General features: G+C 43.7%; 1 protein-coding gene across 1 annotated transcript in view; it reads left to right on the forward strand.

Annotated features, from left to right (window-relative positions):
* Positions 1 to 19,121, forward strand: part of MBOAT1 (membrane bound glycerophospholipid O-acyltransferase 1) — an 86,092-nt gene that overhangs the window by 47,330 nt on the left and 19,641 nt on the right. Inside the window, exons 2-7 of the mRNA XM_075585606.1 lie at positions 4,903 to 5,048; positions 5,908 to 5,985; positions 7,949 to 8,044; positions 13,098 to 13,153; positions 16,941 to 16,995; positions 18,728 to 18,911. Of these exons, the coding sequence (XP_075441721.1) occupies positions 4,903 to 5,048; positions 5,908 to 5,985; positions 7,949 to 8,044; positions 13,098 to 13,153; positions 16,941 to 16,995; positions 18,728 to 18,911 (615 nt within the window). The remainder of the gene's footprint in view (positions 1 to 4,902; positions 5,049 to 5,907; positions 5,986 to 7,948; positions 8,045 to 13,097; positions 13,154 to 16,940; positions 16,996 to 18,727; positions 18,912 to 19,121) is intronic.

Below are 19,121 nucleotides of genomic sequence, written 5' to 3' on the forward strand. Positions count from 1 at the left end.
GTCCCTAACCTGGGGCCTGTCCCTGAAGTACCACAAACTGACTGAGTGGCTCAGGGCTAACTGGGGCCTAGGGGGCTGCTGGCCTATTGCAGTGGGTCACTGACCCCTGCACTCTCACCACCTTCCCCTAGCCTCTCCTGGCGCCGACTGAGTAGCGTGGGCTCCGTGACAGCTTCCTATCCCCTGCCTATGAGGATCCTCACACCCTATTGTTTTCCTGGCATCACGTGGGGTTCCTAAGGCTCATGGGACTTGAAGTCCCTGCTCAGAGCCTTCTCCTCATTGGTGGCAGTTCACGCGCTTCCACTGCGCATGCACGAGCTTCCTGGCTGGCCACCGCGTTGAAACCCTTACTGCGCATGCGTGCGCAATCTAAGATGGCGGCACCCTGCAATGGGAGCCGCCGGGAGTCCCTGCTAGCGATCGCCGCCGGGACGCCGCACCTAGCAACCGCCCACTTGCGCTACTGAAGGTGCGCGACCTGCACGCACACGCCCCGCGAGCGGCCGCTCTGTCTCTACCGCCGCGGTGAGTACAGGGAGGGGGGGTGTCGCCACTCTGAGGGGGACCTGGCTACATCTATATATTATTATTTTTTTTTTTATGTAAGATTTTACAACTATGAAAAAGGATTTTGAAAAGGAGATTTTTTTTTAGCAGATACAGTAAATGGAGTGGACTGGATTGCGCCTGCAAAAAAGATATGGTAATTTGCCAGCAGGTATCTCTTGGGTCATAGTAGGCTATTTATTAATCCACAATAGGGCACAAGCTCCCGGAAACTCCCATTGATGCCAAGGTGAGTTTCCATGCGATAGTGATCCCATACAGCATATACAAATTAGGATATAATCACTTTTAAATAGGTGCATTAAAAAGTTGCATACTGTGTATTTTAAAATTGTACTTCACATTTATATCAGACGTCTCTCCATTGCAAACATCACCTTTCACATTCTCCTCCGTCATTCAGATCTTCGCATATGTACGGCATAAATAGTGGTCAATTGTTAATGGTGTTACTTGTGAAGTATCTTAAAACATTTGTGTTTGCCATAAATATCCCTTTTTGGGGTTCTGCAACATGTTGTGCTAATTGTTCATTCTTCCTTTTATTTTTGCCAATAAGGAAAATGAAAGTAATGTGATTTACAATGTCAAGTTTATATTTAGACAGAAAATGTACTAGTAGGCGGGTTGGCGTTTAGTTTTTCACTTCACATTGACATTACAGTACTTGATGGTGTGAGGAAGTGCCTGCAAGATCAATTCCTTTCTACAATAGTTGACATTATGACATGTTAACCTCGGTATTGCATTCTCGTTTTTAGTGAGGGGTGAACACTTGACACGTGACCAGGGCCAATGTAATCCCCAGAAAGCTCCTTGATTTAAAAAGATTTTTTTTTTTTTTTTTTAAATCAGTGCATATTAGCATAAGATTATGTGATTAGCACTCATTTGATGCTATAAATAAACATTTAGAAGTGAAGTTGGGAGGCGGTGCATCTGCTATGCGGGGCAAAAATGAACCGGACTGCTGTCTGCTAACACAAAAACTATTTATTGGCACATAAAAAAGCAGCAAGGGGAAAAAAAACCTCTTACGCGTTTCACGCAGACAGCTAAGCTTTATCAAAGAGTACTCTTTATCGCTCTTTTTTTCACAATCAATATGTGCCACTATTATGTTGCAGAGTTAACATTTTTGTGCCTTAGGGATTGGGCTAGTTAACCTGCAGGCTAAGTGGGAGTTCTTAAACGAATATACAAAGTGCTTTAAAGTGAATTCACTATTTTTTGCTGACATCGTGGGACATCTCCTCTAATATCTGATTACACTGTCTGGGATTCTTTTATATGCTGACACTCATTCTCATATGTTTGTAAATATGGACTTTTCTTAGTGAAGCATCACTTGGGGTTTTCACTTCTACCTTCTCTATTTCATAAACAAACATTTAGCAGCATGTTGCATTTTTCCCAAGGGGGCAAATCACCCATAGTTATTTCTAATAGCCCTTGCGAAAAAAGCTTTTGTAAATTCACTATCTCACCATAATAGAATAAAACCCGAAAAATAAAGCCATAAAAAATAATCCTGAATTAAGTTTGGAAATACTGGAGGGTGAGGCTACGGCCCCACTGCCTGGGCTGCACACGCACCTGCGAGGCTGGCCGCGCGTGCAGCCGTGTCCCCCAGTCTGCAGTGAGCTGTAGTGGAAAAGACGGGGGGGGGGGAGGGGGAGTGACGTGGGCGCGGCCATGACTTCACCCGCAGCTTTGCCCTCATTGGCTGAATTGCCGGGGACGTGGCCTAGCGCTCCGTCGCTAGTTCTAGTCTCAATTTTCTTGACTGCAGGAAAAACTCGTCGCGCGGCGGCCACCCCTTGCAGCGGCCCCGGCCCCATTGAGGGGCGTCTCTTGTCCCCGCAGCGCTGCAGCAGCCTGCGGGGACCAAGCCTGAGGGCTGTTATATACAGGATGCGACCGTGCGTTCCTATGCGAACGCGCGTGCACGTGCCGCATGCTTTTCCTGTATATAGTGCCGGGAGCTGCAGGTAATGTGTATGTGTGTGTGTATATGTGTGTGCATCGGTTGTGTGAGTGAAAGGAAGTGCTAGATAAGATTATTTAAAGAGAAAAAAAACTTTAATAAATATTTTTTTTTTTAACTTCTGCAATCACACACACACACACACACACACACACACACACACACACACACACACACACACACACACACACACACACACACACACACACACACACACACACACACACACACACACACACACACACACACACACACACACACACACATATATAAACACACACACACACACATATATATAAACACACACACACACACATATATATAAACACACACACACACACATATATATATATATAAACACACACACACACACATATATATATAAACACACACACACACACACATATATATATAAACACACACACACACACATATATAAACACACACACACACACATATATAAACACACACACACATATATAAACACACACACACACATATATAAACACACACACACACATATATAAACACACACACACACATATATAAACACACACACACACATATATAAACACACACACACACATATATAAACACACACACACACATATATAAACACACACACACACACACACACACACACACACATCCATATAAACACACACACACACACACACACACCCATATAAACACACACACACACACACCCATATAAACACACACACACACACACACACCCATATAAACACACACACACACACACCCATATAAACACACACACACACACACACACATCCATATAAACACACATCCACGCATACATACACACACACATACACACACACACACACACATACATTTGAGCGCCGGTAGCGGCGCGAAAAGATGAATTTCCTCATCTTCGCCACTGTCTGTCGGCTCCCCTCTCCCTGCCGTGCACGCGCTCGGCCCTTCTATAGAAAGGCTGACTAACGCCAGCCAACTAAAAATCCGCGCGCGTGCACGGCGCAGCACGCGCCCAGCACTATAGAACGTGCCTAAGAGAGGGTGACTTGTTATCCCCTGGCTTAACTAAATGGCAACCCTGCATTAGCACTGAGATTGGCAACACTTGCTAACTACTTATCTGCTCCAGCCCTTATCTGTAACATAGATTGTGGCCCATATTTACTAAGTGGTGCTATGCCATAATACACTTTAGAGCCAATTCACTTGAGTGGGGCGTAAGGTGTCTTCTAGCTGGAGTATGTGTCTTATTGCATAGCACAGCTTAGTAACTATATGGGCTAATATACTGTAGACGGACGTTCACAGAGGTACACAATTGGAGACATTATAAGGTGAAATTATAACGAGGCTTTATTGTGCCTTTTCCTTAACATCAGGAAACCATTCAAACAAGGGGGAAACACAGCTTCTATTCACTTGGGTTCTAGTGAAATACCATGCAATTCACAACTCCCTTAGTTAAGCATGTCTCTCAGCCCCAAACACATAGCATGAAATGAACAGATATAAAAAGTCTTGTAATAAAAGTCTTATCTGTTCCTTGTGGTTTGGAGGGAAAATCTTCTCTGTCCCTGGTTGCTACCTTTTCTTCAGGGTTTGTCAGCATTCAGGTTTAGAAGATTCCCCTGTGTCTTGGAAGCAGCTCTGCTGTGTCTTCTGGCAGAGCTCAAGGCATGGTCAGCTCCAGAGATCTGTGTTCTCTTGGTCAGTCTCTCCTGGGAGACTCAAGAACCTCAGCTCTGTCTCCAAAGTTCAGCTCACACGTGAGCTAAGGAGTCACTTCCTGTCTCAAAGGCAGGCTTTTTCTAAGCCATCTAAATCAGGCAGGTGGTGTTAGTTAATTGCCTACCAGCAGTTAACCACCACACTGCTGGATTTGGGGCACATTTGTGAACAGGGATAAGTCCCCTGTTACATATACGTAAATGTATTATACATATGTTCTGTAACTGGGGGAACTCTGTTAGCGTAACCGCTGCTACAGACTCTTTTACTAAAACTAGTTCTGGAGAGAATCAAGAGTGATGTCTAATGCAGCGGTCAAGCAATGAGGAGAACCTCATATAGTATGTAACTACTGTATGTAACCTCAGTTACTGTCACTGGGACTTATCAGAGACTGAGGATTTGCAGTTGAATTTCTCCTGAAGCTGGTCTTACTGGTGCTAAGAAAGCAGAGGTTCTGAAGAGAATGAAGATAAAAAGGAGCAGACACATGGGAAATTACCGGTATGAGTTAGTAAATGGAGCTTTTTTTATGCTGCAGGACAAAGTCAGTTGTATTCTTTTTTAACTGAAAAGTAGATTAAATAACTTTTTGGTTTTGCTTGTTGCAGGTCAACTTTGTAGCATGTCAGCTCTTCGCCCTCGCTGCTGCTGTCTGGTTTCGCATTTACCTGAGCCCCAGTCATGCTCATACTGTTGTTCGACATGCATTTGCCACCCTCGTCGGTGTCTACTTTGCAGTGTTTTGCTGTGGATGGTAAGTAGTCAAAATCTGTCAGTCTTTAAAGACCTCTAAAAGCTCAGGATAAAACACCCAGACATTTGAATTGATTAGTTCAATTTGTCTAACGTACGACAGTGCTGTCATTGTCTCTGAGATCAAGTCAGATTAAACATCGTATTACCAACATATGTTTCTACATGTCTACGCCTGTATTTGACCATACGCTTAACAAATCTGCCAACCCTCGCTTCAGTACATGCGATTTATTATTATCTTTTATTTGTATGGCGCCAACATATTCCTCAGCACAGCACAACGTGGGAGGGAGGACTATAACGCAGTATGACAAAAGAGTACATATGTGTTCAGACAAACAGAGACAATAGGAAGGATGACCCTGCCCCAAGGAGCTCACAATCGAACGTCCTTAAGCTTTGAACAGTCCCATCTCCGTGGAGCTGTGAGATGAATCTTTCTTCCCTAGGCCATTGTTACTTTGGATCGCTAGTGTAGTCCTGGGACTATGGGGTGAGTTAGGCTCGGTTTTTACTGGTGTTACATTTTTAGGAGTGATAATCTTGACCTCAAATGGACAGAAAATGATTGGTCTGTTTTGATAGATGCTTCTTGCGCTCAAGTGAGCAGTGCTATTCCATAAGATGCCTTACTGCCCATTGCAGTGAATGCGGTGTGAGGTGTCTTCTGCCTCTGGAAGGCATAATGGGGAATAACACTGAGTAGTAAATATGTCCCTAACTGAGCAATGCCTAACTTTCACAGACCTGTTTCATACTTTAATACTAATTTGTAATAATGTAAGAAATGATGTTCTTTAATAACATTACATGGTAAAATGACAGTATATGTATGCTCTTGTACTTTTCTGTCATAGGTACTCTTTGCATATATTCACATTGGTACTTTTGTGCTACTGCATCATGATTACAGCAAACACTGGAAATATGCACTGGTAAGAATAAGACTGCATTTGTGATACTTAATTATTGTGTGCATTCAGAGGCAGAACGTAGGGGGGGGGGAGAGCGAGTAGGGCAGCTTCTCCAGGTGCAGCAGCGGCTGGGAGTGCGAGTGGAGAGTTGCGGAGGAGGGAGCGTGATGTTGGCACAGGAGGGAGGGCGATGGTGTCAGCTACAGCAGAGGAGGAGAAGGGTGGCAGAGGAGGGCGAGGGTGGAGCTGTATCCCATTCATTTCAGCTCCGGGGACCCCCTGCTTCCAGAGATACTTACCTCCGAATGGGGTGCCGTTCTATCCTGCAGTTTTCTGCAGTGTAAAGCTCCCGCGTCACATGGGCCAATAGGAAGCCGCAGCCAGTGATGTCACGGCTTCCTATTCGCCGCAGGGCCCGGGAGCTTTGAAAATCTGCCATAATGTGAGCTATCGGCACCCTCTACGGGGGTAAGTATCTCCGGAAGCAGGGGGTCCCTTGAGCTGAAATTAACGGGGTTCAGCTCCGGAGACCCTCTGCTTCAATCTTGTATAAAACAAAAATGGGACATAAATAAAAAATAAATGGCTTAGATTGTCTCTTTAATGCCCTACAGTACATCCGTGCTGTTTAACTAACTGGCAGCGGCCCATGAAAGGGCTTCATTTGGCCTTGGTCTACCTGCCCATGCTCATTTCACACCAGTTGCTTAGGCAGCTAAATGCAGTTTTTTCACCCCCCAAATTCACTTCTAATTTAAGGTTATGTACAGTAAATATTTGGTATACATTTTATAAATGGTTGCGAATGTTGAAATGTAGTCATTATTATATCTCTTTAAATGCAGCTTAAATCACCTTACAATAAATAAGCTTATGGCCCTTCTACTCCTAGATATTTCTAAGTTAGCCCTTTGGAGAACTATTTGAAGAAGAGTCCTGTCTTACAGTGTGAAATGAACTACATATGTAGTCAGACGTACTGTCCTCAGTGCTGCGATTTGTACTGCTCCATTCCGGCTAAAGCTGAAGCGGCCCCAAGGACAGTAACTTTCCCAGGAGGAATAACTGTGTTGGGTTCCATGCTTCTGAATAGGACCATGCATTGTTAATCCCCATGGGCCATCTGCAGGGAGATAAATTCCACTACTCGCCTTCCAGATGAGCTCTGCATCCGTGTTCACGGTAAGCAGGGCTGTGGTTCCTTCCCTCCTGGATGATGTAGTTGCCCTTATATGGGTGCAGCTATATGGCCATATTTGGGCATCCAATTTCATCAAAGTGCAGGTCTCCTCTAAGACAGAGATACAAAGTAGAGCTCTATTCACAAGTTCATCTCCATTTAATGTGACAGCCAATAACAGAGGAGGAACAACGTTTCAGGTCCCATATGGACTTTTCATCAAAGGTCCATATGGGACCTGAAACGTTGTCTTTCCACTGTTCTTGGCTGCCACATTAATGGATAATTACATTATGAACTTGTGAATAGAGCTCTACTTTGTATCTGTCTTAGAGGAGACCTGCATTATGAAGAAATTGTTTGTCTGTGTTGTGTTGGCTGCACAAGCAGGATTCTCCTCGCCTAAGGCTGTTTCCTCGCACTTTGGAATTGTACTACATATTTGGGCATATGGATCATAAAGGGAGCTGGACAGGACAGGAGGACACTATCTAGACCCCTTGATGCAGAAGCCCAAATATGGCCATGGGCATGGGAGAAAGCAAACAAATTGCTCTGAGTTTAATTACTTTCTAAACTGTCTTGATGTTGCCTCTGTATATCACAGATGTCTGGTGCTGGAACGTGTCCAATGGAATAGCACCACTCCGTAAAACGAGTTCTCATTCTTGTGTTCATTTTTTTTTTCTCCTTTACAATAGTGAAAAGAGTCCTTAAAATGATCAAATTAGATTTTTTTAAATAATATTTGGCCTTGTAATTTAAACATGTTTATCTTTGCATATACTGTATGTTTATTTCTAGGTACTCTTTCATAACAGCCATGGGGTACCTCACACTATGCCAGATTAGCCGAGTGTACATATTCAACTACGGCATTCTCGCTACTGATTTTTCAGGGTAAGTGTACTCACCTTCACGCTAGCTATTCAAATAAAAAATATATACAAGTCTGCCATGTTAGTGCGTATTATCCAATCATACTACTGCATTCATCCACCTATCACAATGAATGGATGAAAATACATTCGTACTACATTCAACTTGATGAGCTCCATCCACTACCATACGTGTGTATTCAGCCCTGTCGTCTCTATGCAATTCCCTCAGCTGGATTCTCCAGCTTCTCTGGCTGTTCTCTTCAGCAAAATGATGTATTAGGGAGCACGCAAAATAACAGCCACTTTCGCTATTGGAAGTTCCAGAGTAATGTTTTTTTTTGTGGTCTTTTTTTCAAGCAAAGAGGAGGTTTTAGATTGCTAGATGTATGTAGTAATACCTGTATTGCTCTATATTGCTGCTTATTCATTTATGTGAAGAAAATAAGTATTCATTTAATAGATCCTCTTCTACATGCAACCATTTTTTACCAGAGCTAATCTTATTTCTTATAAGGGGTAATTTTTCTATTTCACTGCAGTCTTTCTTGTGCATATTATAGAAAGACATGATTGGTAAGTCCATAACTCTGTATGTTATGATATTCCAAACCATACAGTATTTGTGCTTTGCATAGAATTGCTCCCAGTATGGCTACTATCTAACCACACTGGTTTCAAGAGAATTTCCTGAAAGGAAGGAGGACACTCATGGCTTACGATATAACCAACAATTTTGCACCTGTTTACATGTCAATGCAGTGCATCATATCATAATTGTTAACATTGATTGGGATTTTTTTTTTGATCACCCATTTATGGAGGGGTAAAAAAAGGGACAAGAAACCTCCACCGTACAGCATACAGAAAATGAAAATATCACTTGTGAGCACATTCACATGTCTTAGACAGGTCTGCAACCCTGCTTTTCACCATTACCTCAGTGCTTCTGTTGCAGCACGGGATTCTGGGAAATGACATGCAAATTAGCGCACAATGTCACCTTTTTGCTTCATGTCCGTTTTAACATGGACCCCTATATGCCGTACTGCACAGATTTTCAGCACAGCATGGGTTAAAGTTTTTGATAAAATTAAGATACCCAACTGATAAATAAATATAATAATTTTCTCGATGGACTTCATATTTTGAACCATCAGTTTTTTTTGGTGTGTTTTTTTATGCATGTGATGCACAAACAAGCTTAGTGACTGTGACTGTTACTTGTTTAGCTAATCGGAAATTAAGTTGTGGTGTGCCGACTTTTATGGCATCTACATTTTGAACTGTGTCTGGTGAAGATTCATCAAGGGAAGGTTGTTTCCACCTTATTAAGATTTTGTCCGGCATTCCCAGTCTTATCTTTCAACAACCCCTTTAAGGGCTTATTGAAAGAGATTGGGCAAAATATTTGGGGGGCTATTTACTAAAGTCTTCCAGCACTGCAACAAGTGAAGTAAAACATCGCAGATTTATTTTTGTTCCCTTTGATATAAAGGGTGCTATTTTTTTGCCTAAATATAAGATTATTCTGGACCCAGGGTCATGTCTAGGGTATGAATGGACCCAGATAGCTTCAACTCAGCCCCCTTTCCAAAGCACACCAAGTCCTGTTATATTTTCTTCACTTTATTAGGAAAGGAGCAGTATATACAGGCACTTGTGGATGTAATGGTGTTGTGAGAGAGTGCTTCTCTATAGGTGCTTCGTAGTTAAGGGCAGATGAAAAGGATTGGGCCTTGCCAGTGGAGGGTAACAAAAAATGTACTCACTCAGCCAGTGTAGGAAGGAAAAGGAAGTGTGGGGGAATCTGTGTAACAGTAATAGTCTGTGGACAGACCAACTGTCAGCAAAACGGGGGAGGGCAGAATAGCCCATTCTGAGAAAGGATCTCAGAGGTTGCTGTAGCAACCCACTGGCTACATAGACAGAGGCAGGTATTGCAACACTGTGTCTAACACACAGGCACTGTGTTTTCAGAGCAGATATACATGCAGCTGAAACCAGGAACTGACAAGCAGGGGCTGCAGGGGGGGGGGGGGGGGTCAAACAGAAATATGAATCTTGTTCCATGACAAAGATCGTTAAAATGTGTCTTTTATAACAAATTGGCTTTGTGGTAATATTTTTCAGAATTACTGCTGTATTCGCTGAGAATTATTTATTCATAAGTGGGTAGTGATATTCATTCAATTGGCATGCATAAAAAAATCCAATAATTCAGCATTAAATAACACTATTGAGACAAACAAGCGATTACTCATAGAAATCCGCCTTAAATCAGTGCTAGCGTTGCAAATCTGTCTTCCATATAAATATTTGTAGCTTACTACCAAACTAGATGACGGGCATGGGGCTTCTTGTACAAGCCTTCGTGAAACATAGCTAAGTCCCAAAAGTCTTGATACATCTTTTTCTATTCAAGGTTATTCTATCTTTAGAAAGGATCAGTCAAAGAAAGGAGAAGGGGTGTTATTTTATATTGATGATGCCTTCAAATTTTTGGTACTAAATTGCCCCTGTAGACCATCCTCCTTGGCATCTATTGCCCCCCCACCCCCTTTCCAAAGCCCCACTACAATCCTTATATGATGTTTCTAATTTTCTTGGCAATATTTCTTCTTTGCTTAGAAACCGTGAGCTATTGGGTCTTGGTGACTTCAACTTCATTTGGCTAGACCAGTGGTTTCCAACCTTTTTTTGGTTAAGGAACCCTATGTGAAATTCTGAGGAACCCCAACCCTCTCTAATACCGCGCCTGAGATCAGACACATTCTAAGGAACCCCAACCCTCTCCAATACCGCGCCTGAGATCAGACACACATTGTAAATTCTACTGTATTTGGTACAATTTTAAAATAACCTGAACATTACAGGGAACCCTTTAGGGATGTCCAGGGAACTCTAGTTGAAAAACACTGGACTAGACCTCAAAATAAAAAATAATAATTCACTAATATAGTAATAAAATGTAACCTAACTATTTTCTCAACCTACGCAACCAAATCTAAAATCTTGTAATCATTCACTAATTGGATCTTATCTTCATGTGCCCACAGAATCCAAATCTCTGGTATGTTGCCTGAGACTTTCTGTGATCATGCAATAGTGAATTGTGTACATAAAATCAAACTATTAAAATCCACCCCATTAGTCCTATTCACTAGAACAGTTAGAAATGTTAACCTTCAACAATGTAATCTTACCCTTATCAACTGCCCTTGATTCAGAATCGATGTGATACCAGATCCTGATTTTGCACTAGACTATTTCCTGTTGGAGTTCCTAAATATCTGTGATTTACATGGTCCACTAGGCAGAGTCGGAGTCTGTGAGGCCCATCTTCCCTGGGTCACATCTAATCTTATTGAGCTATACTGCTTTAGAGGTGCCTTTTTGAATAGATACAAATTATCTGGCTTTACACAAGATCTCTATTTATAGATCCCTTGGGAATATATGCACAAGGCAAAACTAGACTTGCAAAATCACAATGCTACTCTGACAATTTCTATCAAAACACATCAAATCCTTCAAAATTCTGAAAGTCATCAATAATATGTGAGCCCTGTAGCTTCTAAGAATCTTTCAGTATCCAAAATGATGATGGCATTTTGTCTGATCATTCAGCCATTGTCAACACATATCAATTAATAGTTTGTGGAGTGTGCTACTTCCTCATTATCAAGACACAAACATGCCTTAATCCAGAAACGCAGTGTAACGGTGTGCTCACCACAAACAAGGCGTGACCACGAGGCCGAGGTGGGGATTAGATAAACACCAACCCACAGCCGCGAGGGCGCGTCTGGAGTGTAGATTGGTCAAGGTAGCCGGGTAGGAGAAGTCAGGATGGTCAAAGATACTTGCCGAGGTCGGGATTGGAGAGGTGCGGATCGTTGCAGGTACTTAGCCAAGGTCGGGATTGGAGAGGTGTGGATCGTCGTGTGTAAGCCAGGGTCAGAAGCGGAGAGGTGCGGATCGTCTTTGGTAAGCCGGATCATGAGTGGAGAGATACAGAATCCAAAAGCAAGCAGGGCCAGGAACACTGGACAAGGCAAGACAGGCAAGGCTCAGACACGAGGCAAGACTAGTGAGCACAGCGCACATACACAAGGTTATGCTCAGCCAGAGGGCAGGCTGAGCATATAAAGGGAAGATAGTCCAATGAGGAGGATGCATACTCCTGAGCAAGCTGGACTGTGGTTGGCTGCTGGAAACAGCACAGGTTTATAACAGTGTACAGTAGTACAGTATATAATATATTTGATATTTTATAACAAAAAATAATAGTACCTTGAAACGTAACATATCTGCCACTACGTAACCATGCCTACTAAGAACCACTGAGTTAGGGGGCTCTTCTATGAGTTATTTAGTCATAACATTGTTAGAAAATGTATGTTTTTAAGTGTAGAGCGCAAATGCAAGACAGGATTATTAGATTTGCAGTGCATTTATTTTCTTGCTAAATCATGGTTCAGTATTTCCTAATCTTCAAAATGTCTGACACTTTCCTTACTCACAGGAGAGAATGCTACACAGTCACCTTTCTTTGAAGAGATTGACAAATATCATTGTGACTAGAGTATAGGTAGCCGGCGCTTCAAAAACAGAGAGATCCTTATTATAAGTATGTAAATCTCCGCCTGGACCTTGGCACTGTCAAAGGTATAATGCAGCATCCCTTGCAGGGGACGGACTAGTACCTAGTGCTCACAGGCACATATGTATAGTACAGAGTGTCCCAAACGCTGACCAATATAAAGACATACGTCCACAGAGTAACTCACTGTTTTGTTGTTGTCTATCATTGTGACTAGGCTAGTTGCTGGACTATTATGTGTGTAGCCTCGGTTTGATAGCCGTGGAGGAAAGTGGAGTGAAAGATAGAGGGGGGGGGGGGGAGGGTTCTTGTAGTGTCTGTTCCCCTTCATTATTATCTAAAAGCGATTGTCCATTAGGAATGACAAATTCCACTTTCTCACTTGATAACATAGTCAGGAGATGTATCATGAAAGGAGGGACAGTAGAGACGGTGCACTACATCTCATGTGCATGTGTTGGTATTACAGGCCCTTGATGATCGTTACTCAGAAGATCACAACCCTGGCATTCCAGCTTCATGATGGTAAGGCGTGAAATGACTAGAATGGTCATTGTTATTCTTTTCTATGTTGGTTACCTAATTATGTGACCATATAACATACATAATACTGTGATCATATCACCAGTAATATTTATTCACTTAAAAGTAACAATTTTATTTATTTGTATCCGGTGAAAAATGTATGTTTGCCTTCTCTGCAAGTAAAGCATATCTGCTAATTATGGTTATCAGTTGTACTAATGATAGAATAATTACTTTGCAAACAAAGAACAAAACAAAAACAGCAATTTGCCAGTTGATCTGAGGATCGACAAACAGTCTTATCGTTAAATGATATTAGATGAAGTTTGTAAAAATCCTTAAAAGCATTTGTTTCCCACTAAATTATAAACGGTTTGAAAATTAGGTAAAATATACTTTTTTTTTCTCTCTTAAATGGTGTCACTCGGCTACATTGAAACTATTAAATGGGCAGTGGCTCCTAGGAGGAAAGTGAACTAAGGCGAGTGGCACGTTTAACAGGTTAACCTTATTGGATTGGCAGTACACCACATATAACACAGCTATAAGTTTTGTTTTTTTACGTTATGTAACATTTCCATGGTAAAGAAATGCGTTGGACGATGTGTGCATTCCTTATCTAGTGCCTTTTGGTGATACGACTAGGTCCGTTTGACACTGTACTTTTTGTCCTGACCTTTATTGTGATCTCATTATTAGTCAAACAGATACAATATGTAGCGGATGTGCTTGAATTCAGCAGGCCCAGAGAAAATACAAACACATACATTTTTCACAAGCTGCCAGTAGAGGTGCAAACCTTTTGCACAAAGTTGCGACCCATGCAAAACGGGCCCTTCTTTAGTCACTAAAAAAAAGCAGTGATTCAGTTGGCAGACGATTCACCGTAAAAAGTCAATGTGCACAGCAATTTTTATGTCATTCGTAATATGCTAATGTTCTCTAAACGCTACATTTGCTTAAAGCAGAAACTATAAAGAGGGCACGCACCATGTTTTACTCACTGCGCACTAATTTGGTGACGACATTCACCCGTTGAAACGTTTTGCAGGGAATAGAAGTGCAAAGAATAAATGTTCTGAATGTTTTGGACAATATATGGACCATATCGCACATTAAGCTGCTGATGGTAGGGCAGCTACAGTACAAAAGCTGCTTTACCTCGATAGCATAACAATTCAAGCAGCTTAAGGCTGAGTCCCCGCTGGTGCTGAGCTCGCTTGGTGCTTGTCGCGCTTACCTTCTGCAATGTGGACCAGCACATCCCCTCTCCCGCTGTGCTCGCGCGCTCATGCGCGTGCACACACGCTCTCCCAAGCGTTGTGCTTGGGGAGACAAGGTAGAGATACTTTCGTGCTGAGACCAGGGTCACATGACCCTGCTCTGACCAATGGGAAGTGAGAGGGCGTGTTTTACTGTCCTGCTGTCACACACACTGACACTGAATTCAGCAGAGAGAAGTGGAAAGGGGGGGGTGGCAAACAGACTGGGGGGGGGGTGGCAAATGGACTGATGGGGCAAACGGACTGATGGGGGGGGGCAAACGGACTGATGGGGGGGGCAAATGGACTGATGGGGGGGGGCAAACGGACTGATGGGGGGGGCAAACGGACAGGAGAGGCAAATGGACAGAGGGGGGGGCAAATGGACAGAGGGGGGGGCAAATGGACAGAGGGGGGGGGCAAACGGACAGAGGGGGGGGGAAATGGACAGGGGGGGCCAAATGGACAGGGGGGCAAACGGAGTGCTGCTATGTGGTGGGGGTTGCAAATAGAGTGCTGCTGTGTGGTGGGAGGGGGCAAACGGAGTGCTGCTGTGTGGTGGTGGGGGGGCAAACGGAGTGGTGTGGTGGGGGAGAAGGGAGAGCGAAAGAGAGAGGGGGGAGAAGGGAGAGAGAAAGAGAGGGGGGAAAAGGAAGAGAGAGAGAGAGAGGGGGGAGAGAGAGAGAGAGGGGGGAGAGAGAGAGAGAGGGGGGAGAGAGAGAGAGAGGGGGGAGAGAGAGAGAGAGGGGGGAGAGAGAGAGGGGGGAGAGAGAGAGAGAGGGGGGAGAGAGAGAGAGGGGGAGAAGGGAGAGAGAAAGAGGGGGAGAAGGGAGAGAGAAAGAGGGGGGAGAAGGGAGAGAGAAAGAGAGGGGGGAGAGGGGGGAGAGGGGGGGGAGAAGGGAGAGAGAGGGGGAGAAGGGAGAGAGAGGGGGAGAAGGGAGAGAGGAGGTGGGAGAAGGGACAGAGAGAGAGAGGGGGGGGAGGAGAGAGAGAGGGGGGAGAAATGAGAGAGCAGAAGGGGGAGAGAAAGCAAGGGGGGATGGCCGGGAGAGGGGGCAGGGGAGAGAGAGCACAGGGGGGGAGGGAGAGCGTGGGGGGGGGAGCACAAGGGGGGTGAGAGAGAGGGGGGATGGCCGGGAGAGACAGGGGGGGGGGAGAGCGTGGGGGGGGGAGCACAAGGGGGGTGAGAGAGAGGGGGGATGGCCGGGAGAGACAGGGGGGGGGGTGAGAGAGAGGGGGGTGGCCGGGAGAGAGAGGGGGGCCAGGAGAGAGAGCGCGGGGGTGGGGGGCAGGGGAGAGAGAGTGCAGGGGGGATGGGGGAGAGAGAGAAAGAGAGAGCAATGGGGGGGGGGGGGAGAGAGAGAGAGAGAGCGCCATGGGAGGAGAGAGACGAGGGGAGGGGGGGGAAGAGAGAGAGATATAAAGAGAGAGATATACACAGAAACACAGACATCACCGCTCTCCAAGCATGAGCAAGCTCAGCGGCAGAGGGGCCGCAGCCTAAGGGTTGCCATTTGTATGAGGCAAGGTAACTCTCACCTAGAGGTGAGAGAAATAATGTTTTCTCTGAAATGGTAATGAATACAACTGCCTGTCAGCAGTGAGAACGGGGGCAGATACATTAAATGCAAAATGGTTGCATTCTTGAGAGTGGCACAAGGAAGTCCTTTGGGTGGAGGAAATGGGCAGGAAAAGCTGTAAATCAACCTTAAGGCTGCGCTTATAGTGCCGGCGACGCGACGTTGCAGCAAAACAAATGCTTTGTCGCCGTCGTCGGCGCTTATAGTGCACGCGAAGGCGCGACCAAGCGACAGCGCTACCAAAAATCTGGTAGTCACTGTTATTTCATTTTGTTTCGGTGACGATCTCTCTTTGTGGCCAATCAGAGAGCTTCTCCGCCCCTCTGCCTTCCCCCTTTTCTGACGTCACTGGCCTTGTAGCTAGCGACGTCGCCTAAACTTAAATTACAACTATCGCAACGGCGACGGGTGACGTCATCGGTCGCGTCGCTGGCACTATAAGCGCAAACATATAGGTGATGGTGAGGTACTTAACTGCTGGTGCGCTTGTTCTGGGGAGCTCGTGACGTCCCAAAGTGATCCAGTGAAGAAGAAGAATCAGGCACACGGTCTTAATCATGAATGAAAAAAGGTTTAATGTGCCAAGGAATCCAACGTATCGGCAGTAAAACTGTAGGCCTACACCTTGAGAAAGGCAGTATTACTGCCGAAACGTTGGATTCCTTGGCACATTAAACCTTTTTTCATTCATGATTAAGACCGTGTGCCTGATTCTTCTTCTTCATTATTTAATATTAGACACATACTATACATATACATTAATATTGCATTTTAGACACACATATAAATAGGATAAATCATGAACATGATGTTTCTGTAATCTCCATGTAGACATTCATGGCTTAGTTCCTTTGGAGGTTAATGCATTCAAATATCCACAGATTGAATGTGGATACCATTTGTATTTCTTGATTTTGACCCTGTATGTGCACTTTATATTCCTAGGAATGGGTCAGAATTCTGAAGAGCTGACCAGTGAACAACTTCAAAATTCTGTGAAGTAAGAATTTTGCTAAACTGTTTGTATTCAGGGGGAGGGGAAAAACAGGGGGGGGGGGAGACATGTTCTCATAGGATTCAAGGATGAAGTCCATAAAAAAATAAAATGCTTAGGTGGAGAAATGTATCATTTTAAAATTAATAGCTTAATGGTGGCACTATGTAGTTGATATAAATTCACTGACATATTTATCTTGCAGGACATAATTACTGGTAACAGTGCAAACAGAGACTGGCTAACAGGTTTTTACCTGGGGGAAAAATTAATGCAATCAGTCTAGATATCAGACAGCCAGTGGCATCCATACATATCCATCCAGTGGCATCCATACTGTATACAGTATGTAGGTGTCATAAACACACAAACACATGCATGTGTACCTGATGCATTCAATACATATCACATAATAAACACACAGTTTACACTCTTTCCACATATACACCAGATGCATTCCCCATACACACACGGCTGACACTTATTAAAAAGTACATACACAAAGACGCTGACCTGGGCAGCTCTCATACACAGACACTGACCTGCACAGCTCTCATACACAGACACTGACCTGCACAGCTCTCATACACCGATACTGACCTGCACAGCTCTCATACACAGACACTGACCTGCACAGCTCTCATACACCGACACTGACACTGACCTGCACAGCTCTTATACACCGACACTGACCTGCACAGCTCTGATACACCGACACTGACCTGCACAGCTCTCATATACACACTGACCTGCACAGCTCTCATACACAGACACTGACCTGCACAGCTCTCGCACAGACACTGACCTGCACAGCTCTCACACACACACATACACTGACCTGCACTGCTCTCATACACAGACACTGACCTGCACAGCTCTCATACACAGACACTGACCTGCACAGCTCTCGCACAGACACTGACCTGCACAGCTCTCACACACACACATACACTGACCTGCACTGCTCTCATACACAGACACTGACCTGCACAGCTCTCATACACAGACACTGACCTGCACAGCTCTCGCACAGACACTGACCTGCACAGCTCTCACACACACATACACTGACCTGCACAGCTCTCATACACAGACACTGACCTGCACAGCTCTCATACACACATGCTGACCAGCACAGACTCACACCTGCCTTCCTGCCCAAAGCCCAGCCCGCCCATTAGTGCAATCAAGCCAACTATTCCTCATTGGTTTGCAGTTAACACTTTTACAGTAGACTTCAAATTAATTTCTTTAAACAAGTAAAGTGGAAAGTTAATGTATATTGTGTTATGTGAACATGAGGAGCAAAACTTTACTTACTTGTAGATCAGAAGTTTACTCAGATGATTTATTCTGGTTCTGATTAACTTATTCTGTTTTGTCTTTTTGCAATTTGTTGATTCATGTCTTTCTTTGGGGAGCAGGATTTATAGTGTTAATGTACAACCACAATGATATTTTGTAAGATGTTTTATCATTGCTTTATTCTGTTTATTATAATGGTCTCACATGGATACGTAGATCTGGAATGATTTACACTATAATTATCAGCTTTAGAGTCTTTTTGTATTTTTTTGTCTCGGCGACCCACTGTTTTTAATCACAATTTGATTTTTTTTATCTAGTTTTATTTTGTAGAATAAACTAATAATATTCAATTTTTATATAAAAAAAAAGAGTCTTCCCAAAAATCCTGATTGCTTTTAATAATTATTTGTTGGGTTGATCTGTTTTACAGGAAAAGACCATTGTTTTTGGAATACTTGAGCTACCACCTTAATTTCATGAGTATTCTTGCCGGGCCATGTAGCAATTTTCAGGACTATGTGGCATTCATTGAAGGGAGGCATATTCAATCAAAACTCCTGGAAGTAAACTCAGAAGGGGAGGAATATAATAAACGGCCAGATCCTTCTCCAAATGTGAGTATCAAAAGATGGAAAACTTAGTATTTTTTAAAGGTTACTGTTCTACAGACAAACTTTATGAAGCAAACTTACTGCTGTAATGTACATTGCAAAAGAGGTACATTTAGTGAGCATTTTTTCAGTGAAACCAGTTTTTTCTTTTAAAGCTTCAGTCCTACTTGCAGAAATAAATTGTATTTATAACATAGTTAAAGCACTCTGGCA

The sequence above is a fragment of the Ascaphus truei genome, chromosome 2, assembly GCF_040206685.1.
Source record: "Ascaphus truei isolate aAscTru1 chromosome 2, aAscTru1.hap1, whole genome shotgun sequence".
NCBI classification, from domain to species: Eukaryota; Metazoa; Chordata; class Amphibia; order Anura; family Ascaphidae; genus Ascaphus; species Ascaphus truei.